The sequence below is a fragment of the Balaenoptera physalus genome (assembly GCF_965194825.1).
Source record: "Balaenoptera physalus genome assembly, chromosome: 19".
NCBI lineage: Eukaryota > Metazoa > Chordata > Mammalia > Artiodactyla > Balaenopteridae > Balaenoptera > Balaenoptera physalus.
In genome coordinates this window covers 9308041-9334119 of record NC_138900.1, presented here as the reverse complement: position 1 = coordinate 9334119, position 26079 = coordinate 9308041, and the positions used below count along the sequence as shown (strand labels likewise).

The window sequence follows — 26079 nt, the reverse complement described above, 5'->3', positions numbered from 1 at the left end:
CCAGAGGGACCCACCAGATTCTCCTTCAGGCTCACCAAGGCCAAGCGAACCTGCCCTGGGGCGCAGGGAGCTTGGACCTGCGGGCTGAGGGGGCGCCACCGCCACCCAGAGCTCTGTGTGTGGACACTGGCCTGGCGACTTGGGCCAGGTCCGTGGGTGCGTGTCGGGGAGCTGCCATCAGACTGCCAGACTGGGGGAGACTCCGAGGGAGGGCGAGAGTCTGATCCAGCCCCACTCCCGCCCTTCCCATTCATCCTCCACGTGAAATCACAAACTTGACCCTGTCTCTCCTCTCCTCTAAACCTCTCTATGGCTCCCCAGTGCCCTCGGGAGAAAGCACAGGCTCCTTGCCTCGGCCTATGAGGCCCTGCATACTGCGGTCCCGCCCTCCTCCCAGGTCTTTTTCCAGCCTGAAGTATCCGGCTTCCGTGTTAAGCTCTACTCAGGAGTGTCCTATGACCGGCACCCCTCCGCCCACACACACACTAGGCTGTGAATCCCGGGAGGGCAGGGCCTGGGCTGTCGCAGTCACCGCTGGGTCTCCAGATAGGCGGAAGCAGGTCCTGGGGGGATGTGTGTGGAAGGAAGGAAAGACGACAGGGAGAACGGAACGGAGGGAGAGAGGGAAGAAAGATCTTTAAAATTTAAACCTTTGGTCCATCTTTCTTCCCTGAGCCACGTCTCCCTGTGCCCACCAGAGGACGCTCTGACCCAGCAAATCCCTAAAGCAGCGACTCAGCCCGCTCTTCGTACAAAAAGGAATTACGATATTGCGGAGGATTAATACCAATAACCGCTACTGAAAGCCCTACTGCACCCCAGGACGTGTGCTAAACCCTCCACGTGCCTAAGCCAGCACAGCAACTCAAAGTATCTTGCAAAGGAGGAAAGTGAGGCTCAGAGATGTTGTTTAACTCTCCCAGCGTCACACAGCGCCTAAACTGCAGAGAAGCTTCCCGCTCTGGCCTTGGAGACCCAATCGCCCTTTGCTCCTTGGCCACATCCCTGGTGTAACCAACTCACAATTCCCCGTGGACCTGGCCTTGCCTCTTCCCCCACTCGGCCACACCTCATTCCCCTCAGCTCTTCAGGTCTCCCGTCCTCCATCCAGACACTGGAGTCTTCAGACACCAACCCCCTCGAAAACACTTCTTCCCTTTCCCTACTTCACAGAGGGTCACCTCCTCCCTTCAGACTCAGCTCAGTGTCACCTGTTTCGGGAAGCTGGCCCCAATCCAGAATCAGCTCCAGCTCTTCCGACCCACCTCCCATGAGAACGCAGGCGTTTCCCTCCTAGCACTCGCTTCCGCTTCCGTATGTGACCACCGAGGCTCTGAGCTCCAGGAGGCAGAGCCTGCCTCAGTCATCACTGCTCCCAGCGACCTGCACAGGTGGGTCCCAGGACAGCCACTAGAGAAACACGGAATGAATGAGTGAATGAAGTCTCTGGGCTGGAATGACTTCAGTGAGCACCTGAAAGGCTGAATGCTCTTCCCCAACCAGTGTTCCAGAGATTCGACAACAGACACCCCCAGACAAGGAGAGGGCCCCATACTCCCTTTCAGGCCCTCCCCTATCCAGGTACAGTGAGTCTCACTACTGCCCTTCATCCCCTGGGACAGAATCTCCTGCTTTCCAGCCCAGTATCCACCCCCAACCCTCCCACCCCCGTCTCCTAAGTGATTTCCCTCCATTTCTCCGTGTGGCATCCCCTCCCTTACCTGGAGGGAGCCAGGTGGTTCCTGTGGGAATCACTAACCCTCCCCCACCACTCCCCAAAGCCTGGCCAATCAAAGCACTCACTCCCTCTCCAGTCACTGTGATTGGTGCAGGGCCAGGCACATGACCCAGCTGATCCAATGGGAGCTGGTCCAGAGTCTTTGGCTGAATAAATGAATGAAAGGGCCCTGGAACCAGCCATGCCTGAAGCTAATACAACCTGGACTTTATAGTAACATGAGCCAATGAATTCCCTTTTCTGCTTAATCCAGGACAACTTCGGTTTCTGCACTTGGAACTCAAAGTGTCCTGTGTAATTTGCCCCCCCTAAAGCATTCTCCAAGCCCCCAAGAAGAAGGGGTACAGGGGCCTCTCAGTACCCTGCCAGACATTACCCCTGGCTCGAAGTGCTGGAGCAGAACTTGAGGGGACAAGGAGAAGGTCTTCCTGACTTCTCAGACCTGGCACTGTCACCTGCCATAGGTTCCTGAAGCTTTTTGCCTCATTCCTGGGGCCCCAGGTCTCATGCCAACAGGGAACCAGTAAAGGCGGTCTTGCTGCCCTGGGAGAAGACCCAATGGCAGGAAAGTTCTCAGTCAGTGTTTGCTGGATGGGCCCACGCTTGCGCAGACTGGCAGCTCAGCCATCAGATGGACTGAGGAGAAAGGAATCTCTCATTTTATCTCTAATAGTTTGCCCAGATGGAAGGAGGGAATGAACGAATGTCATTACCTGGGGCTCATCCTGCAGCCTGGGGCCTGGGTCACCACCACAGTGTGTCCAGGTCCCAAGTGGGAGGGAGGGGGAGGGGGAGGGGGGAGGGGAGGGAGAGGGGAGGGGGAGGGGAGGGAGAGGGGAGGGGGAGGGGAGGGACAGGCCCTAGGGCTTGAAGGGGCAGTTCTGGAGGTGTCATGGGCTGCAGCCCTGGATCACAATGGGGCAGCGCTTGGGGTGTTAATGGGGCAGTTACTGAGAGATCATTCAAGTGGCCCCCTGGGGGTCACTATGATACGATGATTTGCAGTGGCCGCAGGCCCATCCCACGAGCAGGCCTTGCCCTCTGAGCAGCCCACCTGCTCTGATCTACAGAGAAGGTCCCACCGCGGTCCTGGTAGCTGTGGCTGCCCAGAGGGCTGTGAAACCCAGACAGCAGTCGTGCCCCTGAACCAGGCCTGGCCCACTGCTCGGGCCCGGCTCAGCCGCCGTCTCACCCAGCCACCTCGGGGCCCTTAGCCCCACCGGGACACAGACCTGCCGCTTGCACGCCCATCCCCAGCCTCAGCTTCAGTCCAGACCCCGCCTCCTGGCCCTAGCCATCAAACTCACCCCCGACCCGGAGTAACCCCGAGTGAGGCCTGGTCACCCCCCATTAAGGCCTGGTCCTCCTGAGACTTGATCCGCGAGTGAGTGGGACTGAGTTCTCTGCGTGAGGCCTGCCCAGTGAAACCACAAGGCGAATATTCTCATTTTCATTGGGTTCCTCAAAACAAATGCTCAGACCCTGGCAACAGCCTAAAAGCGGTTGTCATGGAACCGGCAGTAGCCAGTGGGGGAAGGAGAGGTGCCAGTGCCCCACAGCCAAAGCCTCCTGCCCACTCTGATGTAGATGAGAAAAAACTGGCAGGACGAAGGGGGAGGGGCGCTGTGTCACACTTGGGTGGAGTGGGCGGGGAAGTAGTGATCTGTCACCCAGGAGGCCCATACTCGTGCAGGGGGCTGGCTGAGGACGTGCACAGGGCCCTGCTGGTCACCGGCATCCCAGAGGACCTGGAACAGGCAGCCATTGAAGCCGTCCTGCAGCCAGCCTTCCTGCCCCAGGGCACGTTCAGGCTGAGGAACACGAGGGACGTGAGGGAGAAGGCCAAAGCCGCCTTCATGGAGTTTGTGGCGGACATTAATCATGGTGCCATCCCCAGGGAGATCCCGGGCAAGGACGGCGTCTGGAGGGTTCTGTGCAAGGACACGAGAGTCCTGAGGCAGATGAAACTGTCCTGAGGCAGCTTGCTGCTGGATGAAAGGCTCCCACAGGCCGCAGTGGCCAGGGCCCCCAGGAACTCATCTGCCAATTCAGAGACCCAGGTCCCCTTCCTGGTGCAGCCATCAAGGCTAGCAAGGGCGGGGGGGCGGGCACAGAAATAGAGCCAGAGACAAAAAGAGGGGCCGAGGAGGACCGCCATTTACCTCTGCAAAAAAGGAGCTGAAGGATTCTTCCATCAGAGCCTGGGCATCGAGATCGCGGAGGTGGAAGAGGAGGACTTGGGCAGGGATAAATGACCATGCCAGTGCGCTCTACGCAACACTCCAAACGGCTGCAAGGAAGCACTGCAGAGAGACGTGGATGAGGCAGACAGTCCCCATGGAGTTCTTGGCCCTGGTGACCATTTTGGACAAAGCCAAGAAGAAAGTGACAAAGACAGAGTCCCCTGATGTGATCAGCTTGAGCATCACAGAAGCCAGGAGCAGAATCTGCAACACGGTGGCTCTCATGGTCATGAGGGATATACCTGATGAGATGCTCAAGGGCAGTGATGTTTCAGGAGGTGAGTCTGAGGAATGAGGCAACCAGGTCACCCAGAAGGGCATGGAGAGCCCCGAGTTCTAGACATCATGGCCTACAGGATTTCATCAGACATCAAAACCCGCAGGGAGACGTTGAAAATCGCTTCTGTGATCGAGTTGCTGGGCTGGAGTGAAAAGAAAGACAAGAAAGCTGCCCTTCCCGAGATCTTGTCCGTCATGGCCAAGGACACTTCCGGAACCCACGTGAAGGTGGAGGAGGCAGGCCGCCAGGTGGACGCCGTGGTCCTGAGGAAGGCCAAAGACGGCGGTCACCTGCTGGCTAAGCCTCAAACCCCCTCCAAGGGTAAGAAGGCTCCCGGTGCCCGCTGGCGGGCTGGGGCGAGGACGAGGAAGATGAGGGCGGCCTCCTGGAGCTAGCGGTGCTCCTGGATGCCCAGGACGTGGTTGAGCGGCTCGCGGCAGCAAAGGTTTGTTTCTCAGGCGTGTTGTTACACATCAGTGCAGTGGGCTGTGGATATTCCCCATTCTAGAAGCCTAAGGGGCAGCCCTCATTTGGGTGTCTTCTTCTGAGGCTGACAGGTCAATGGCCAAACCTGCAGCGTCTGTCACAGCTTCTGCTGGCATCGGGCGCTCAGCGCATCCCCTCACAACCGGACCAAGGCAAATCACAAGCCGCCTTGATTCTTTGGAGTCGAGGCGCATAATTTCCCCACACGAGGCACCACCAGCTACTTGGCGACAATCAGGAATGCGTACCCTCCTTAGAGGATCAGTGAACGAATGGAACGGTAGAATAATCTAACCCTCCACCGTCACACAGCAAAGGCAAAACCTCTTCCCGTGGGGCTTTTGAGCTCTTGTCTCCCGCACTGGGCTGTGCACTCGTCAAGTTTGGGGATCAGACTGTCCTCAACTGAGCCCCTCGTTGCCCTGAGCCTCAACGTCCTCATCTGTAAAATTCAGCCTCGGGTGTTCTTGTGAAGTTGGGCTGTGATCGTTCATGAAAAGCATTTAGTACAGCCCGGGGCACGAGATAAACCTAAGCCTTGGCTCTGAGGGTGTCGGGAGCCGGAGGCTGGGATGATGACCGGGTTTGGAGCGCCTTCTGCTGGAAGAAGACGTAACAGCAGGGCTTCCCAGGCCGGGGACCACTCTGCATCTCAGAACCTCATCTGTAACCATGGCCTAACGATGATGCCAACATCATGAGATTGCTTGAGGACTGATGGTGTTAATGCGTGTAAAATTACTAGAGTAATGTGATGAATTAAAGGTAAGTGCAAATTCTTTATCCTTCTTCCCATCTGGAGGTGGAGTTTATTAGAATGAAGTGGTAGTCACATTGAGGCTGCCAGCTTCTGCTTACTGACTTTTGGAACACTTGCTCTCGGGAAACTCTGTCGGAAGACCCAGCTGTCAAGTTTTGGGAAGGCCGAGCCACATGGAGAGGCTGTGGGTAGACGCTGCAGTTGAGAATTCCAGCTGAGGCACTAAGAGTTTGTTCCCTAAACTACACTAAACCATTTGATGGAGGGTAAAGAACCCCACCCAAAACAGATCCTTTGTAGCAGAAGATTTAGATCTAATGGCTGAGGGAATCAAACACTACATATTTTCTATTTGGGCTTACTATGCCCCCAGGAAAGTGAGCAAATCCAGAAGTCTTTTGGGACTGGATTCGTAGAACAGTTTCCTGTTTTCCAACAGGAAACTTGGGTATATATGCATGGTGATGAATCACTCATCTTCTGGTGGAATTTTTTTTAATCCTTTTTTTTTTTCTGGCTGCACGCAGCATGTGGGATCTCAGTTCCCTGACCAGGAATCAAACCTGTGCCCCCTGCAGTGGAAGCACAGAGCCCTAACCACTGGACCGCCAGGGAATTCTTGGAAATTTTAAAAAATAATTCTCAAGGACTTACATTCTGCATTGATTAGGACTATGGTTGAAGCTGTCGGCTGCAAGTTTCAAAGGTGCTGATGGGTGTATGTATTTGCTTGAGCTACCATAACAAAGCACGACAGCCTGGTGGCTTAAACAACAGAAATTAATTTTCTCACAATTCTGAAGGCCAGGAGTCTGAGATCAAGGTGTCAGCAGGGTTGGTTTCTTCTGAGGCCTCTCTCCTTGCCTTACAGGTGACTGTCTTCTCCCTGTGTCCTCACAAGCTCTGCCCTGTGTGTGTGTCTGTGTCCTAATTTCCTCTCCTTATATCACCAGTCCTATTGGATTAGTGCCTTTTAATCCAATTTAAGCTAATTTAACTTAATTGCCTCTCTAAGCATCTTATCTCCAAATAAAGTCACACTCGGAGGTGCTGGGGGTTAGGACTTCAACATATGAATTTGGAGAATGACACAATTCAGCCCATAACAATAGGAAACTCTGGCCTGGAGAGACTGTTGACACAAGCATCTTCCAGGCAGGTGGGGGAAGGTTCTGGTTAAGTTTCAAGAATGTAAGATCCATACAAACAGGGACCAGTGTCTGGTTGTTCACTGCTGAATCCCCAATGCCCTGCACTGTGTGTGGCACAGAGGAGAAAATAAACGTCCGATGAATGAATGAATGAATGTATGAATGAATGAGAAGCTTGCCCATAAGAGGCCATTTTAACCCCACTGGTTTTGTGTTGATACCTTCTGGAATGTAACTCTTCACCCTGAGGCCATAGTTCCTACAAAGCGTGTTTCAAATGTTTGTGGTGATAGGGGCTTCCCTGGTGGTGCAGTGGTTAAGAATCCGTCTGCCAATACAAGGGACACAGATTCGAGCCCTGGTCTGGAAAGATCCCACATGCCGCGGAGCAACTAAGTCTATGCGCCACAACTACTGAGACTGTGCTCTAGAGCCCGTGAGCTACAACTACTGAGCCCATATGCCACAACTATTGAAGCCTGCGCTCCTAGAGCCCATGATCCACAACAAGAGAAGCCACTGCAATGAGAAGCCTGCGCACCGCCACGAAGAGTAGCCCCCGCTCGCGCACAGCAACAAAGACCCAAAGCAGCCAAAAATAAATAAATTAATTAATTAAAAAAAAATATTTGTGGTGAGAAACTTTATTCATTGTACATTAAAAAAACAAGAAATAGAATGCATCACTCCAGCTGGAAATATTTAACTCCCTGACTAAAGCATCACTAATCCTGTTATAATTAACTCACCTTGTCCAGAAAGTGGGAAGGGCCTCCTGGAGTTAAGAAACGGATCCGTGTGCTTTTTCTCCTTTTATAAGTTTACGTAAGTAAAAGGAAAATAAAGTTATAGCAGCTTCATTTTCACATCAGCTACCTGGTCTCTGGATATCTGAGTTTGGGAGCTCTGCTCTAGTGCAATCTGGAAAGGAACATGGCTCAGCAAGGGGTGTTTTGGCTACAAGTTACAGATAACCAAACTGACAGAAGACATAAGCAAAAAGGATATTTCTTAGCTTTTTAACTAAAATTTTGGAGGAAGGAGGTTTCTGGGTTTAATCAGTCAAGTATGTTATCAAGAACCTAGAATCTTTCTATTCCTCCACTTATTAGCTTTTGCCTTCCAGCTTGTTGCCTTATGGTTACAAAATGGCTGCCAACCTCCAGGCATCACCTTTTCACACAACAAGCAAAAAGCAGGGAGGTGGGGGTGATGAGAGAGTCCTTTCCTCTCATGCCTCTCCTCTTTTATCCAGCAGCAAAAATATTTCCCAAAAGCCCTCAGCACACTCATTGGCCAGGACTGGCTCACTGCATACCAGTAGCTGCAAGGGAGTCTGGGAAAGAAGGGAGCTGGCTTTTTTAGCTTTTATAGTATCACAGTAGTATGTGGGAAAGGGGTTGGAAGTGATTGTTAGATTAGCCAATCAACATATTAACGACTGAGGTGAACTCATGCTCACCAAAAAATTAATTTTTATAGTTTTTTTAAAATAAACTTATTTATTTTATTTATTTATTTTTGGCTGTATTGGGTCTTCATTGCTGCACACGGGCTTTCTCTAGTTGCGGCTAGTGGGGGCTACTCTTCATTGCAGGGCACGGGCTTCTCATTGCAGTGGCTTTTCTTGTTGCAGAGCACAGGTTCTAGGCATGCAGGGTTCAGTACTTGTGGCTCGCAGGCTCAGTAGTTATGGCTCACGGGCTCTAGAGCGCAGGCTCAGTAGTTGTGGCGCATGGGCTTAGTTGCTCCATGGCATGTGAGATCTTCCTGGACCAGGGTTCAAACCTGTGTCCCCTGCACTGGCAGGCAGATTCTTAACCACTGCGACACCAGGGGAGCCCACAAAAAAATTGTTAAACATTAAAACAGAGAGAGATGAAGCTGTCCCTTCTCTCCTGCAGCTTCAATGGGAGGGATACTACCTCGTATCATAAATCCTTCTGAAGAATCAGCTTCGAGGGGACTCCCTGGCTGTCCAGTGGTTAGGACTCTGCGCTTTCACTGCCCAGGACGTTGGTCGGGGAACCAAGATCCCCGTAAGCCGCACGGTGTGGCCAAAAGACAAAAATTAAAATTAAAATTAAAAAATAAAATAAAATAAAAATCAGTTTCCATAAAGTGGCAGATTGAGAATAATCCCCAAACATCCATCTTGTTTTCCTGTACAGCCAGGAGGCTTGAATGAATTTTCCTGTTACCAGCCTCTTCCGTTCTCTGTTCAATTTAATCCTGTCCTTGGAAAGAGAATTTGAACAAGAGTCTGGGAGATTCTCTTAGAAACTGTTGCAATTTCCAAAGAAAAATAACCTCCCAAAGAAGCCTACTTTTCTGATTGGCTGTCTTCCTTGATATTTGTTGCCATGGTGTTAACAAGATTAAATAGTCTATTTTTTAAAGAATAAATAACCATAGGTCTTCTCTACCAAATCAGGAAAAATTATTTCTATCCTTCCACGAACATTATGAAATAAAGGTCCAAGTCTTTTCTAGACTTGCTTTTTAACAAAGAAATCGAAAGTCTCATCCCAACTAAATTAACAAAAGCGTTTAGCACAGCGTCTACTCTCCTGCTAATGGCAAGTATTAATATCAAATCCAGCGCGCCATCTGGTGGTCGGTGAGAGAACAGCAGGACTGACCGCAAGTAGGTACCCGGTTTGCGATCTGTACTGTTACGGCAGCCCTAACAAATAATACAACAGGTTTGTTTCTGGTGGTCTTAGACTGATTGGGCCAGAACACCTGACTGCTTTGACCAACAAAATATGACAGAAGTGACATTATGCCAGTCCTGGACCCAGCCTTTAGGGGACAAGCAGCTTCCATTGTGACCTCCTGGAGCCCTGACCTGCCGTGTAAGAATTGCAACTACCCTAAGAGCATTCTGCAGTGAGAAGGCCCAGGAGAATCGAAGCTCAGGCCTGTGAGTGAAGAAGCCATCTTGAAAATGTATCCTCCAGCCCCAGCTGCCTCGACTGATGCCACGCAGAGCCGAGATGAACATCCAACCAAAGCCTTTCTGACTTCCTGACCCACAAAATTGTGAACTCTAGTTTCTAGGTACTTGATACATGTCTGTTGGATCGTTCAATGTATAAACACCCTCCTTCTTCTCCACAGCCACTTTCCTTTGGCTTCTAGTATCTCTCACTGTCCTTCTACATCACAGCTACCCCTGGTCCTGATGATTCTCTTTTCTCACTTTCTTGAGCTTCCATCCTCCAGAGGCTTTGCGATCTAATCCCAGAAGCGACATACCATCTTTTTTGCCATATTGTATTTGTTAGAAGCCAGTCACTTCATCTGACCTACCCCCAAAGGGGTATAAATCTCAGAAGGATGTAAATGCCTGGTGGCGGGATCGTTGGAGACCATCTTAGAGGTTGCCTATCACAAGTACATGAGTTAAGGTGATTATAAATATGACCACGGCTCCATCTGGTGGGAAATGCTGGTAAACAACAGAATATGTGACAAATTGGGGAGTTTTAACAATTCTGACTCCATGAAACACAGAAAACACAGGACACCCGGTTAAACTTAAATCTCAGAAAAACATCAAATACCTTTTTTAGTGTAAGTATGTCCCATGCAACGATCCGTACATACTTATTCTAAAAAATAACTCATTGAACACCAAGGGAGGGGCGTCCATGGAGCCTGTGGCTATCCAGCCCGGAACTCAGAGACAGGGCTGGTGTGGCCGGCAGAATAATGCCCCCCAAAGATGTTCACGTCTGAATCCCCGGAACCCGTGAAAATATTACGCTACATAGCAAAAGGGAATGTTCCGTTGTGATTAAACTAAGGCTGTTGAGATCGGGGGACTTCCCTGGCGGTCCAGTGGTTAAGACTTCACACTTCCACTGCAGGGCATCGGATGGGTTCCATCCCTGGTCGGGGAACTGATTCCACATGCTGCACAGAGTGGCCCCCCCAAAAAGAAAAAGGCTGTTGAGATCAAGAGTTACCCTGGATTCCCTGGGTGGGCCCAGTGTAAACACCATGGTCTTGATAAGTGTTAGGAGTTGAATTGTGTTCCCCAAAAAGATATGTTGAAGTCCTCTCCCCCAGGACCTCAAAATGTTCCCCCGAAATATATATTGAAGTCCTCTCCCCCAGGACCTCAGAATGTGACCTTATTAGGAAATAGGGTTGTTGCAGATGTAATTAGTTAAATTAAAATGAGGTCTGGGCTTCCCTGGTGGCGCAGTGGTTAAGAATCCGCCTGCCAATGCAGGGGACACGGGTTCAGTCCCTCATCCGGGAAGATCCTACATGCCCTGGAGCAACTAAGCCCGTGCGCCACAACTACTGAGCCTGCGCTCTAGAGCCCGTGCTCCGCAACGAGAGAAGCCATCGCAATGAGAAGCCTGCGCACCGCAGTGAAGAGTAGCTTCCCGCTTGCCACAACTAGAGAAAGCCCGTGCACAGCAACGAAGACACACGCAGCCAAAAATAAATAAATTAAATAAATTAAAAAAAAAATGAGGTCAGACTGGAGTAAGGTGGGTTCTTAATCCAATATAACTGGCGTCTTTATAAGAAGACAAGGTGAGGATGCGAGGGAAGGATGCCATGTAAAGATGGAAGCAGACAGTGCAGTGATGCAGCTGCAAGCCAAGGAATGCCCCGGCCACCCGCAGAAGCTGGAAGAGGCAAGGAAGGATTCCCTTACCGGTTTCAGAGGGAGCTTGGCCCTGCCAACACCTTGATTTTCTTTGTTGTTTTTTAAAAAATATATTTATTTATTTATTTGGCTGCATCGGGTCTTAGTCACGGCACATGGGATCTTCGTTGCAGCATGCGGGATCTTTCGTTTCCACGCACGGGCTTCTCTCTAGTTGTGGCGCCGGGGCTCCAGAGCACGCGGGCTCAGTAGTTACATCGCACGGGCTTAGTTGCCCTGAGGCATGTGGGAACCTATTTTCCCGACCAGGGATCGATACTTCGTCCCCTGCTTTGGAAGGTGGATTCTTAACCACTGGACCAAAACCATGAGATAATAAATTTCTGTTGTTTCAAGTCACCCAATTTGTGGTACTTTGTTACAGTAGCTCTAGAAAACTAATACAGTAAGGAAAAGAGGGATGCCAGAGAGAGAGAGAGAGAGAGAAGATGTGATGATGGAGGTAGAGGTCAGAGAGGGAGAGAATGGAAGATTCTCTGCTGCTGGCTTTGCAGATGGAGAAGAGACTGTTACTGACCAGGGTTCTTGGCCTCCTTAATCAATAGAAATTGATCAGACACCAGACAAGAAATTCAGGCAAGGCTTTATTGGGCCCCTGCTGCAGCAGAGGGGAGCGCGAACAAACAACAGGTTCCCTTGCTGGCTTGCTCCCTGGGGCGGGGGAGGGGGGGCGAGCTTGTTCCTTACATGGGGTGTGTCCAGGGGTCGGGCAGGAGGGGTGGCATAGGTGTTTTGCCCACCCCTTAGGTGGTGTTGTGTGCAGGGGGCATGCGCAGTACCCTGCTTTTGCTCCAGGCTCTTCAAAAGTGGCAGTTGGGTTTTTTGGTCTCTTTGTATCTTTTGTCCAGAATTTGCCCCAAGTGCACATGCAGGCAGTTATTTTTAGTCCCATACAGTTTCTTTGTATTTTGTTGCTGGAGGAGACGTGTGCCCAGGTGCAAGCATGGCAGCACTGCAGCAAAGGGTCCCAGGTCCCAGCCTGTCTCAAGACCACAAGCCAAGGAAGGCAGGTGGCTTCTAGAAGCTGGAAAAAGTTTAGGAAATGCATTGTCTCCAGAGCTTCCAGAAGGGGCACAGCCCTGCCGACACCTTATTTTAGTCGTATATAACCCGCGTCAATCACCTCTGCTCCAGAACTGTAAGATAATTCGTACGTGTTATTTTAAGCCACTAAATTTGTGGTGATTTGTTACAGCGGCAACAGGAAACTGATGTGGCTGGGCTGAGGACAAAGATGCAGGCAGGCAGGCAGGAAATGTCATTAGAAAGAGAAACATAGAGACGAATAAGATCAGGGTGAAAGGGTGAAGATGCCGAGAGGGCCTGAGCACGGGTCAGCCATGTACCATGCACAGACCAGGGAAGGGGAGGCCCTGAGGGAGGCTGGTAAGAAGCCATCAGAGAGATGATCAGAGTGCAAAGGACAGAAGCCCAGGGCTGACGCCTGTCATTCATGTAGACGGGGGCGGGGAGGAGCTCCCACTTCTCAGGGATGGTCCCCACGTCATCTCTGTACTGATGTCTTCCCCATACGGCTCTCGCACCCAGCCCTGCCGCCGGAGCACCAGGTCCCATTGGGCCTTGGCTGCAATTACATGGAAACCATGGGTGACGAGTTCCAAAGGTACAAATGGGAACCTTGAATGGAGAGACTGGAGACACAGTGTTTCCCGGTGAGTTGTGGTTAATGCGCCGGTTCCACTGGAAAAATGTAAAATCCGAAAGAGCAAGAACTTGTCTGTTTTGTCCACCTCTGGATTCCTAGGACCTAGAACAGCAGCTCTTGATGGGGGCCCCCCTAAGAGACATCTGGCAGTGAAACTTTTTTGTCTGCCACAACTGGAGTCAGAAGTGGAGGTGGGGCAGGGATTCTAAATGCCCATCAGTGTACAAGAGAGCCGCCTCAACACACACACATACACCCCCCCCCGCAAGAATGATCCTGCCCATGGCAGACAGAATAATGACCTCCCAAAGCTCTCTGTGTCCTAATCCGCAGAACCGAGGAACATGTTAGAATACATGGCCAAGAAGAATTAGGGTGGCAGATGAAATTAAGGCCGCTAAATCAACCTAAATTAGGGAGATTGGGAATTCCCTGGCGGTCCGGTAGTTAGGACTCCCAGCTCTCACTGCCAAGGGCCTAGGTTTGAGCCCTGGTCGGGGAACTAAGATCCCCACAAGCCACGCAGTGTGGCCTAAATAAATAAATAAATAAATTCAACTGCATAGGAATTAAAAATAAAACAAAATGGGGAGATTATCCTGGATTATCTGGGTGGACCCAAGGTAATCATAAGAATCCTTAAAAGTGGAAGAGGAAATAAGAAGAGAGAACCAGAGGGATGGCAGCATGAGAAGGACCTGGCCTGATGTTCCTGGCTTTGAGGGTAGAAGAAGGGGCCACAAGCCAAGGAAAGCACGTGGTTTCTGGAAAATGGAAAAGGCAAGGAAAGAGATAACAGATTCTCTACTAAAGCCCCGCCACCACAGCCCTGCTGACACCTTGATTTTAGCTCATTAAGACCCATTTTGGACGTCTGACCTTTAGAACTGTTAAAGAATAAATGTGTGTTGTTTCAAGCCAGTAAATTTGCGATCATCTGTCACAGAAACCGTAGGAAACCAATACAGGCCCCAAATGTCAATAGATCTGGTGTCAAGAGAGTCTAGCCTTGAACAGCACCTGGCATGCAGTAGCTGCTCAAAAGATATTTCTCGAAGGAATGAATGATTGAAAGTTAGATCTAGGGACTTCCCTGGTGGTCCAGTGGGTAGGACTCTGAGCTCCCAATGCTGGCGGCCCGGGTTTGATCTCTGGTCAGGGAACTAGATCCCGCACGCATGCGGCTACTAAGAGTTCGCATGCTGCAACTAAGAAGCCCTCATGCCGCAACTCAGACACAGTGCAGCCAAAATAAATAAATAAATAAATAAATTATTTTATTTTATTTTTTTATAAATTTATTTATTTATTTTTGGCTGTGTTGGGTCTTCGTTTCTGTGCGAGGGCTTCCTCTAGTTGTGGCGAGCAGGGGCCACTCTTCATTGCCGTGCGCGGGCCTCTCACTATCGCGGCCTCTCTTGTTGCGGAGCACAGGCTCCAGACGCGCAGGCTCAGTAGTTGCGGCTCACGGGCCCAGTTGCTCCGTGGCTTGTGGAATCTTCCAAGACCAGGGCTCGAACCCGTGTCCCCTGCATTGGCAGGCAGATTCTCAACTGCTGCACCACCAGGGAAGACCAATAAAAATATTTTAAAAAAAGAAGGTTGGATCTATACAAATGATTTCCGTTTTGTGACAAAAGAGTGTTTCCTGGCTGGTTTCTTAGCCAAGAGATTGCTACTGAGAGGTGCCTTTCTGCGTCATCACCTGTGTTCATTCATTCTGTAATTTCTCTTTCTTTTTTTAAATTTTGGCCATGCAGCATCGCTTGTGGGATCTTACTTCCCGGACCAGGGACTGAACCTGGGCCCACAGCAGTGAAAGAGTGGAGTCCTAACCACTGGACCACCAGGGAAATCTCTGGAATTTCATCTTTAACCTTGAGGCTGAGATGACCACAAACTTGGCTTACACGTTTGCTACTGGGAGGTGTGTTTAATTATTGTGTGTTCAGGAAATAGAACTTATCCCTCAAGTTTGAGATTTAACCCTTCATGACATCGTCACTAATCCAGTTATAATTAAATCACCTCGAGCAGAAAGGCCAGAGAAACTCCTGGAGTTATGAAAAGAATCTGTGTGCTTTGCCTCCTATCATAAGCTTATGTGAGTAAATGTAAAATTAAGTTCGAACAGTTTCAGGGTTTTTGTAACAGCTTGATAGGTATATAATTCACATGCCAGAAAAATCCACTCTTCTAAAGTGTACTAGTCAGTGGTTTGGGGTATATTCCCTGAGCTGTGCAGCCGTCAGCCACATCAATTTTAGAAAATTGTCATCACCCAGCAACAGAAATCCTGAAGTGTTCAAACAAAAACTTGTACATCAATGTTCTCAGCAGCATTATTCACGACAGCCAAAAGGTAGTGACAGCCCAAATGGCCATCAACAGATAAATGAATAAACAAAGTACAGTGTATCTGTACAATGGAATATTATTCAGTCATAAAAAAGGAATGAAGGACTGATACACACTACTTCTTTTTTTTCCCCCCCACCATCCCCTTCTGGCTCTTGCTTTTCTTGCCCTTTGGACACCCTTGTAATAAATCCCCTGCATTAAATTTCCTCTGCTTGAAACACCTGGAGTAGCTTCTGTTGAGAAGCCACAACTCTACAGAGCTCAATTTCTGTGAGTGTATCTCTATTCCAGGCAGAGCACAGCTGGAAAGGGAGCAAGATGAAGGGTGATTATTATGACAGTGCCGCAACTAAAGAAGAATTCTAGGAAAATAGAACTTTTTTTCAACCTCTACCCACTCAGGCTGATCTGGGACAAACACCCTTGTTCAGGGGTGTGTAGGGGATGGGGTTGGAGGAAAGGTGTGTGTTTCTCTGTGGGTCCCTGAGGCTATGGGCAGAAGAAGGGAGCTCAATGTCTTAGTCTGCTCACGCTTTGATAACAAATACCCTCAATTGGGTGGCTTTAACAACGGACATATATTTTCTCACAGTTCTGGAGGCTGAGAAGTCCAAGATCAAGATGCTGCTTTTTGCCTGTGATGTCAACCAAGGATATTCAGAATCAGCTCCTTAAAATGCAAGTTCTCAACTATCAGCCAATGCAGTTTGATAAAGTGGTTTTAAATTTTTAATAAAAATAATGTTTAAAATGTAAAAAAGAGGGACTTCTCTGGCAGTCCAGTGGTTAAGACTCTGAGCTTTCAATGCAGGGGGCGCAGGTTCAATCCCTGGTCAAGGAATTATGATCACACATGCGCGCGGCCAAAAAAAAAAAAAGTAAAAAGTAAAAGAGGTGAAGATGTTCTCTCTTCCCTGCAGCTACACACAGAGATACTGTTTTGCATAATAAAGCCCATCTAAAGAATCTGCCGCATAAGGAAACAAACTGAGAACACCCATCTGGTTTTCCTGTGCAATCTGGAGGCTTGAGTTCCTGTCACCAACCTGTTCTGTTCATTTAAGACTGTCCTTGAAGGATAATTTGAACAAAAGAGTCTTTGAGAGTCTCCTTGAAATTGTTGCCATATCTTGAGAAAAATAACCTCCGAGAGAAATCTGCAATTCTGATTGGTTGTCTTCCTTGATCATTTGTTGCCATAGTGATAACATCATCTCTATTGTTAAAAGGAATAAATGTCGGTTTTCTCTCTCTGTCTCAATCTGAAGAGGATCGTTGGTACTTTTCTCCCACAAACATAATGGAAATAAAAGCCTGTGACTCCGCTAGATTTCTTACTTTTAAGGAAAACATTGAGAATCCTGACTCATTTGAGTGAACCAAAGCGCTCAGCCCCTATGTGCACAAATGGCGGTAGCTATGGTCACCGCGATGGCGGTGAGTTGCAATCCTAACTTCAACAGAGCGCCCGCTGGTGGGAAATGAGAGAACAACAGGTCTGGCCCTGCTAGGAGACCCACCCCCCTCCCCTCGCTTCCTCTTTGGAGCGCTCACCACCACCAGCCCTCTGGTCAGGCTCGCGATGGAGGACAGAGCGAGGACAGAGATCCCTGCAGATTCTGCAGAGGATGGAGGAATAGCCTCTCCCTCTCTCAGCGCACGCTATGGACACCTACTGTGTGCCAGGTATTGTGTTATGCCTTCCACACTATCCAACCTCATTGCAACCCCTTAAGGAGGAAATATGACCCTCCCACTTTCTGCAGGTGAGGACTCCAAAAACAGAGAGGTTAAGTCTCTTGACCAAGGTCACACAGCCAGAAACTGGAGGAGCCATGAGTTATTTAAACCCAGGTCTCTCTGACTCTAGGCAGAGAAATTCAGCACAGAGGAAGTGTGGTGGGATCCAGAAGGCTCCCAATCTACCTTCAAGAGAGATTATCCAGCAAGGGACTTTCAACATCCAACCATATAATTGTCCTGGTAAATCGTGGCTAACAGTTATTGAGCACTTGTTATGTGCTATGTTCTTGGCTAAGCACTTGAGATACATAGTCTCACTAAATCCTCCTGATAGATTTAGGGAGAAAAATTATTGTGCCTATTTCATAGAATAGGAGACTGTGGTTCAGAGAGGCCCATTAAATTGCCCAAGGTTACACAACTGGGAAGTATTGGAATCACGATTATGAACGCATGTCTGCCTGGCTCCAAAGGTTCTGCTCTTCTGGACTATGCTATTTAGGAAGAGAGACAGGATTTGGATTTGAGTGTGGCCCTGACCCAGTGCAAAAAGTGCTTTCTGGACCTAGGTGAAACTGTGACATTTTCTGATTATAGTCTTTCTGTATCCAGGGGTTCCCCATCCACGGAGTTAACTAACCTCGGATCACAAATATTTGAAAAAAATTCCAGAAATTTCCAAAAAGCAAAACTTGAATTTGTTATGCTCCAGCAACTATTTACGTAGCAAATACACTGTATTAGGTATTATGAGTAATCTAGAGATAGTTTAAAGTACACGCGAGGATGTGTGTACGTTATATGCATGTACTATGCCATGTTATGTAAGGGACTTGAGCATCTCAGGATTTTGGTACCCATGGCAGTGTGTGTGGGGGGGGGGGGGTTCCTGGAACCAATCCCCTGTGGAGACTGAGAGACAACTGGTAGTTGCTTACTTTTTTTGTCTCGGTTATCTATTGCTGTATAACAAATCACCCCCAAAACCTGGTGGCTTAAAACAACAATTATTTATTTTGCTCACAAACCTGCAATTTGGCGAAGGCAGTGACAGTACTCTGCTCCACATGGTATCACCTGGAGAGCATCAGAATCTGCTTTCAAAATGGCACACTCATGTGAGCTGTCTTCTGGGAGCTCAGCTGGAACTGAGGGCTTGAGGCCTCATTTCCTCTCCACATGGTTCCTTCCTCTGGCTGCTTGAGCTTCCTTACAGTATGGCAGCTGGATTCCAAGAGCAAGCGTCCCAAGAGAACAACTCAGAAGTGTGTAGCATTTTTACAAGCTAGCTTTGGATATACGTAACATCACTTCCACTTTATTGGTCAAGGCACGCTCGGATTCCAGGGAAGGAGACACAGACTCCACTCTTGACGCAGGAATGGCAAGGTTCTAGAAGAGCATGTGGGATGTGAGACATTTTTGTGGCCATCTCCAGAAAATAAAATCTGCCACACTCCTGAAGGCAGCATAAGGTAGAGGGAAATCTCCCACTTGACCTCACTTTGCCCACTTTCTGGGAGGAGGGGGTGTTTTACTGGGGGAAGATGGGAGGCTGAAGACCCTGCCTAGCCTTGGCCTTGGAACCCTAAGAATCCAAGACTTGTTTTGAGGACAAAAGGTGTCGTTTGGGGAGAATATATCTCTTTGTGGGGATATTTAAGGATCCATGGGCTGGACCTGCCTGTTATTGAATGGCTTACCAAAGACCTCCAGATAACTCAGTGGGTAATTCTGGAAACACCAAGGTCAAGATCCCAGTCTTTGCGGCCAGGCGGACCAGTGTCCAAACCCCAGCTTTGCCACTATCTGTGTATCTCTGGTCCATTGCAACCTCACTTTCCTAACTTCCTAATCAAAAGAATATCCAGTGGGGGGGTCCAAGGAAGACTGAGGTGCAAGGTGTAGGGATCAGAGCAGGATCTGGAGCAAGAAGCAGTATTGGTGTTGCTGGCAGGTGCTTCAGGCCCATCGTGGCTAACATCTATTTCCATCGGTGCCACAGCTGCTCCCTGCCCCTGTAGGGGCACAAGCTGCTACAACTGGGTCATCCAGATTCACAGTCCCTATCCCCGTCAGAACTGCACACAAGCTGGGATGTACGCCATATGAATGGAATAAACTACATCAGTTTAACCCGCAACGACAGATGCCCCAAGGTGAAACATGCAATGAGCTTCCAGAGTACAAAGTCATCCCCTCCAGAAATTTAATGTCTGTGACACTTTTGCCAGGGAAGAAAAGAGGGTGGCAGAAATCTGTGCAAATGGTCCCACTCACTGCCATTTAATGGTCACAGACGTGAATGAGGACCCCTGGGAGCATTTTTGCTGAATATGGTCCTCGCCATTCCTGTACTGGGAGGGCGTTAATGAAGGGATTGAGATTAGGCTGTCCTGCACATCTGGGGTGAAAAAAGATATGATGAGTGTTTACAATTTATATAAAGACGGAAAAGCACTAATTATAGTCCTGCTTTTGAAGAGCTCTGTACATCATTTGGGGACCCCATCGTTTAGACTTGATGGCTCTTTTTTTTTGGCTACGTTGGGTCTTCGCTGCTGCGCGCAGGTTTTCTCTAGTTGTGGCGAGCAGGGACTACTCTTCACTGCCGTGCGTGGGCTTCTCATTGTGGTGCCTTCTCTTGTTATGGAGCATGGGCTCTAGGCGCACGGGCTTCAGTAGTTGTGGCACGCAGGCTCAGTAGTTGTGGCTTGCGAGCTCTAGAGTGCAGGCTCAGTAGTTATGGTGCACGGGCTCAGTTGCCCCTCGGCATGTGGGATCTTCCCAGACCAGGTCTCGAACCCGTGTCCCCTGAATTGGCAGGCGGATTCTTAACCACTGCATCACCAGGGAAGTCCAAGACTGGATGGTTCTTGGGTAGCAATCTGTGGAAAAAATTAAGTAATCTAAAGCAAGCAGGGGAAGGTCCGATGAGCACTGATATTTACGCAGCATTGGAGTATCTCCCTGCAGATTACTTATTGATTACAAAAGGAAAAAGAGTAACTTCACAGCTAGAAACATCACCATTGCCAGTAATGGGACAAAATGCATCGTCTGCCTCCAGATAAGATGCACTGAGGACACAGAATGACTTCTATGACAGTCTTTCTTTTTAAAAACTATATAACCTGAATCTGGTCGTGAAAAAACATCAGACCAACTCAAATAGACATTCTACAAAATAACTGACATGAAATTTCAAAACTGTCAATGTCATAAAACACAAAGAAAGACTGAGGAACTGTTCCAAACTAAAGCAGTATGATAGTTAATGGAATATGTCATCCTGGCTGGGTAAAGTAAAGGAAAAAAAAAAACTTTTTTTTTTTTTTTTTGCTATAAAGGTCATAATTGGAACAATTGACAAACTTTGATAAAGCTCCATAGATTAGATAATTGTATCATTGCTGAATTTCCTGATTTTGATCATTGTAACTGTAATTTCACAGGCAAATGTCTTTGTTCTTAGGAAATTCACATTTGAGCATTTGGAGATAATGTGGCATGAAGTCTGCAACTTATTCTCAAATGATTCAGAAAATATATACATAAACGTATGGAAGGATAATAATGCCATATTTAATCAATTCTCGGTTGCTCATTTTAACGTGTCTGAATGCAGGCTTCCTCTTCAACAAATGTCAGCCAGGCAGCACTCCACGTGCAGATGTCATTGGCTCTCTGCATACATCTAACCTTGTGCATGGGTGACAATGGCTTGGAAGAAAATCCTGGAGACAAAAACAGCACCCTTTACCAAATGCTGCCTCGTGATGGCACAAAGAATGATATCTTGAGTAGCAATGACCCTGAGCAAAAAGTGAATCTGTATTTACCTAGAAATAATCCTAGAGAACAAGCTGATATAATATTAGAACGAACTTCAATAGGAGGCTGGATTCAAGATCACTTATAAAAAGTCATAACGTCAATACACACCAGGCTGCTAGAAAATTGTGGAAAATTGGATCCCATTCAGACTGTCAACAAAAACTTTAAAATATCTAGAAATAATCCTGCCCCAAGTTAGTAGGAATCAAATGAAGAAAATTTAAATGAGGATGTGCCAATTCTTCCCCAAATTAATCCTTAAAGTAAGTTAAGACAATTATAGTTTTAAAAATCCATAAAATACCAGTTTCACAATATCAGCTTCCCTTATAGCTAGAAGTGGCCATGAACAGTATTTAGGTCAATGGGATGTGAGCAGAAGTGATGTTTGCAAAGTGTGGGTCATCTCCTGTGGCAAAGAATAGCCAGTGTCCACCAAATCCTGTTTCCTCTTCTTGGGCAAACAGCCATATAGGCTTCCCAGTCTCTCTTGCAGCTATGTCTGGCCTGGGGCTGGGTTCTGGCCAATGAAATGCAATCAAAATACATGAGCTACATCCAGGACAAGTCACCACATGATCCTCTGTGTTCTCTCTTTCCCCAAATTCTGGCTGGACAGAGGATCCAGAAGAGAATTTTGAGTATGCAGTGGATAACAGAGCCATAAAAGAAAAGGAACTGGGTCTCTGAAGACCATCTGCCTAAAAGGAACTCCCACATTAGACATTGTGTGAGTGAGATATATACAGTTTTATTGTGTTAAGCCACTGAGACTTGGGAGCTTATTTGTTACAGCATCTCAGATTACTTACCCTAACTACTGCATCTTCTCAGTGACAACACGAAATGCCCTTCTTTGCCTGTTTTTTACCTTCCTGCTAATTGGGAAGTGGCAGCAACTGTAGCAGCTCCTTAGGTACGTTCGTGGAAGCCACATGTGGATGATGGCAGGGCCAACCCACCAGCCCTGGATGACCTCATGTAGTAATACTGGGGCTGAATCAGCTGCAGGAGATGATTTTTGGAGGAAGAAAGTGAGTTTGAGGAAACTGCTTTGGGAGAAAAGCTTTGGAGACAAAATAGAAATGAGTAAAGAAGGGAATTAAGAATGTTTCCCCATGTCATAGACAACTTAACTTTCCTATTTTTTTCCAGGAATTTCCCAAGAAAAATCCAAGACATTTTTATGTGGTGGACCTTTTTCCCACCACCCACCCTTCTTGCTAACCCGACCCCAGTTTTGTCCAGGTACGAGGTAACAATGTGCTCAGAGAAGGTGAGCCTTGCCCCAAAAGGTGAACCTTGTTTGGTCTAAACCTTGTTCCTGTTTGCTAGTGATTGATTTAGGAGTGATCATGTGACTCATTTTGTGCCAATAGAATTTGAAGGGGTTTTGAGAAAAGGTTTATTCTCTCTGATAAAGGAAAATAAAAGAAACTTATTCCATTCCATCCTGACTTCTGTTACTGGCTTGGGAAGTAACGTCTGGAGCTGGGGCAGCCACCTTGCCACCATAAAGCAATGAGCCTAAAGACAGAAAATATTGAAGATACCAGAGCAGAAGGAGAAAAAAAGTCTGGGTCCTTGGTTGCATCATTGAGCCACTGAACCAGTCCTGATCTGACCCTGCCTCCAGACTATTACATAAGATAATTTTTTAAAAGAAAACTTAATGAGGTAAAAAATCACAGATAGGTGACCAATATAAGGATACTTGGAGCAATCACTATAAAAATGCAAAGAGGTAGAGTTAAGAAAAGCAATCATCAATAGCAACAAGGACACTCAGAGCCCAGATCTTAGTTTCTAACCTCATTCTCCAATAAAAGGAGCCAGAGCTCCTTAGAGAAATGGCTGATTGTAGGACTGGAGCAAGAAATATACAAGATGAGTCTGGAACATCCTATAAAGTAGTAGCCAGAAAGTAAGGAAGTGCTAAAACACACACACACACACACGCATGCACGCACACACACACACACACACACACGATGAGGCTGGTGGAATCAGTAGGTCACAATGAGCATCATTTCTGAAACATGAAATGGAATAGGAAAGAAAATATCAGAGTGCCTTGCCTATAGTAAGACTAAGTTCTGCTTCTGAAATTTTTGTTTCAGACTAAATATATAGTTTCTGAAAAAAAAATATATATATATGAAATATGGCTGGGTTATGATGTAAAATGTGGTTCTTGCTGTGAAGCTCATTCGAAATAATTTGAAAGCCACTTATCAAGGATATAGTTAAGAGTAGAACTGCTAGATTTTAGCAAAGGTACATGTTCAACTTAACAGATATGGTCAAATGTCTCTCCGTGACCAAGACCATGGTATGGTCACCAAATTCTGTTTCCTGTTTCCTCTTCTGGGGCACAGGAGAAAATACACTTCTCCATCCCTTAGCAGTGACATGGGACCATGTGGCTGGTTCTGGACAATGAAATGTGAGCTGAAGTGACAGATGTCACTTCTACTAAGACAATGAAAACTCCCTGGGACATTCTCCAATCTCTCTTCTCCTGCTGTGGCAACACAGAGACCTTCAGGAGAGATAAAAGAGCCTGGGACACCAAGTCACCACATGGAGGACATCTGTCCTGCAGAGAGGCCAAGACCCTTGGGTGGATTTTATGTGAGTGAGAAAGAAATTTTAACTGTGTTAACTGAGATTTTTGCAGCTGTTACTGTACTATAACCTAGCCTACCCTAAATGGGACACTCACTAGAGTCTTTGTATCAATATATTCTCCCACCAGCACTGTAGGAGAATTTCCATCTCCCCATATTTATCTAGTTATTTTTAAAAAATATTTATTGAGCACCTATTATATTCCTGGCTCTGCTTTTGGCACTGAAGATACAACAGTGAACAAAATGGAAAGATCAGACCTCATGGAACTTACATTTCAGTGGGAGAATCAAACTCTAAATAGAATAAATAAGAAAAGTATATCATATTTGAGAAAGTGGTCCCACCTATGAAAAAAAATAAGGCCAGGTAAAGGCAATTGGGAGTGTTGGTTTACAATTTTAAATGGGATGGTCAAGGTAGGCCATCATTGAGGATGTGTCATTTGAACAAAGCAAAGGAGGAGACAAACCACATAACTATCATGGGGAGAGCATTTGAAGAAGAGGAAATAATACAAAGGCTCTGAGGCAGGAGTCAGCCAAATGTGTTCAAAGAACAGCAAAGAGGCCAGTGTGGCTGGAACCAAGAGAGTGAGAGAAGAGTGTAGGGAGGTGAGGTCAGAGAAATAACAGGGTCACCAGATCGTGGCGTGGATCCAGCAACAGACAGTATTATTGGACTTGGTGTTTGTCCAGCTGATGGATGTGAACTGGGATGTTGATGATAATGGGGTTGAGCCTTAGTTTATTGATCATTCCTAAAGCTCAGAAGATTTGAAACCACTATCCAGATTCTTGCCTGGCTGTAGCATAGGACAACCTGAGGCCTGGAAGTTCAGGTGGTCCCCTGTAAGGTCACTAAGATCATTTCCCAACCATGGAAAGAAGGTGCTTTGAGGTTAGGATCATCAGAGTTAGCAATAGGACTCCAGTTGAACTTGAAATTCCAGACCAACAACAAAAAATACATTTTAGTGTAAGTATGCTCCATGCAACTTTTGCTCAAAAATATTACATTGAGCAAAGGAAGCCAAGACCAGAAAAATGCATGCTATATGATTCCATTTCTACAAAACTCTAGAACAGGCAAAATTAATAATGACAGAAGCCAGAACAATGGTTGCTTGAGGGGGACAGGAATTGACTGGGAAGAGCCACAAGGGAGCTAACTTCTGGGATGATGGAAATGTTCTACAGCTTGTCTTGGGTGGTGGTTACATGGCTTAGACAATGATCAAAACTCATTGAACTGAACACTTTAAGATCTGTGGCATTTTATTGAATGTAAATTATGCCACGCCTGGAAAAAAATAAAGAGTCATACAATTAGCTCTGAACCACTCAGAGGTATGGAAGTAGGACATGCTGATTGGTTTACGCCTGAACCACATGACCCCTCACTAATGTAGGCATAAGAGCTTCCACCAAAGCAAGGGCAGTAACCAAAAAGGAGACATGTATATGTTTGGCTGTTATAACAAAGTGATCCAAAATAACAGTGGCTTAAGCAATACAGAAATTTATTTCTCTCTCAAATAAAAGTTTGGCACTGGGGATGGAAGGGTGGGCTCTGCTCCAGGCAATCATCAAGATCCCAGGTGAGTATGGTCACCATTGGTCTCTCATCTAATGCCTACAAGGGCTGCTCTACTAGCAGGCAAGAGGAGAAGAAGGAGGGCATGTCCTCCCCTTTAACGGTATACCCAGAAGTTTCATATATCACTGTCCTTTTTGGCCAGAATTCAATCAAATGACCACTCATAACTGCAAGGAAGGTTGGGAAATGTAGTTTTTATTCAGGATGGCAATGTGCCCAGCTAAACTTCTATTATGCTGGAAGACAGGGAAAATGGATAATAGAAGACAAATATGATCTCTCCCACTGGTAGTGTAATGGTGTTTAAGAGTGTGGGGTTTTCAGGCAAACTGCTGGGGATCAAATCCTGACTCTACCTTCTACTGTGTGACCATGGGCAAGCTACTTCACTTCTCTGTTTTTGGTCAAGCTTTCATACCTCTCTTGTCTCATCTAATTCCAGTGGCAATAAAGTAGTTTCATCAGGTGGAAAATGGAAGTAACAAACCCATAGGGATATTGTAGGAACTAAATAAACTAATGGATGCAAAGCGAGTGGAATGGTGCATGGAACAGAGTAAGTGCTCAAACATGTTAATAGTAGTATATGTATTATTTCATAGGCCTAAGTAATTCAGAAGTTAAGGTCTGCCTGGCAGAAATCAAGACTCAGAGACAGGGAGGAGAGAGAAAGGGAGAGAGAGCATGAGCCTGACTTCATTTTGCTTATTTGTTCAGCAAATGTTGACTGGGTCCTTGGCCTTCTCTGTTTCAGGGCCAATGCTGATGACCAACACAGAGTTTAGCCCAGCTCACATCCATCAGAAAATCTTTGGATGCCAGTGACAGAAATTCAACTCAAACCAGTTTGGGATAAATGAGAAATTTTAATAGCTCATATAATTCAAAATC

General features: G+C 47.2%; 1 protein-coding gene across 1 annotated transcript; it reads left to right on the top strand.

The window, feature by feature from the left end:
• Positions 1 to 2612: 2612 nt before the first annotated feature.
• On the top strand, positions 2613 to 4920 carry LOC309647963 (paraneoplastic antigen-like protein 8B; the record flags this gene model as incomplete). The annotated part of the gene is given in 5 exon segments (XM_082435856.1): positions 2613 to 3707; positions 4036 to 4259; positions 4298 to 4591; positions 4594 to 4706; positions 4819 to 4920. Coding segments are annotated over 5 exon segments (1194 nt in total). The 5' UTR covers positions 2613 to 3246.
• Positions 4921 to 26079: the final 21159 nt, after the last annotated feature.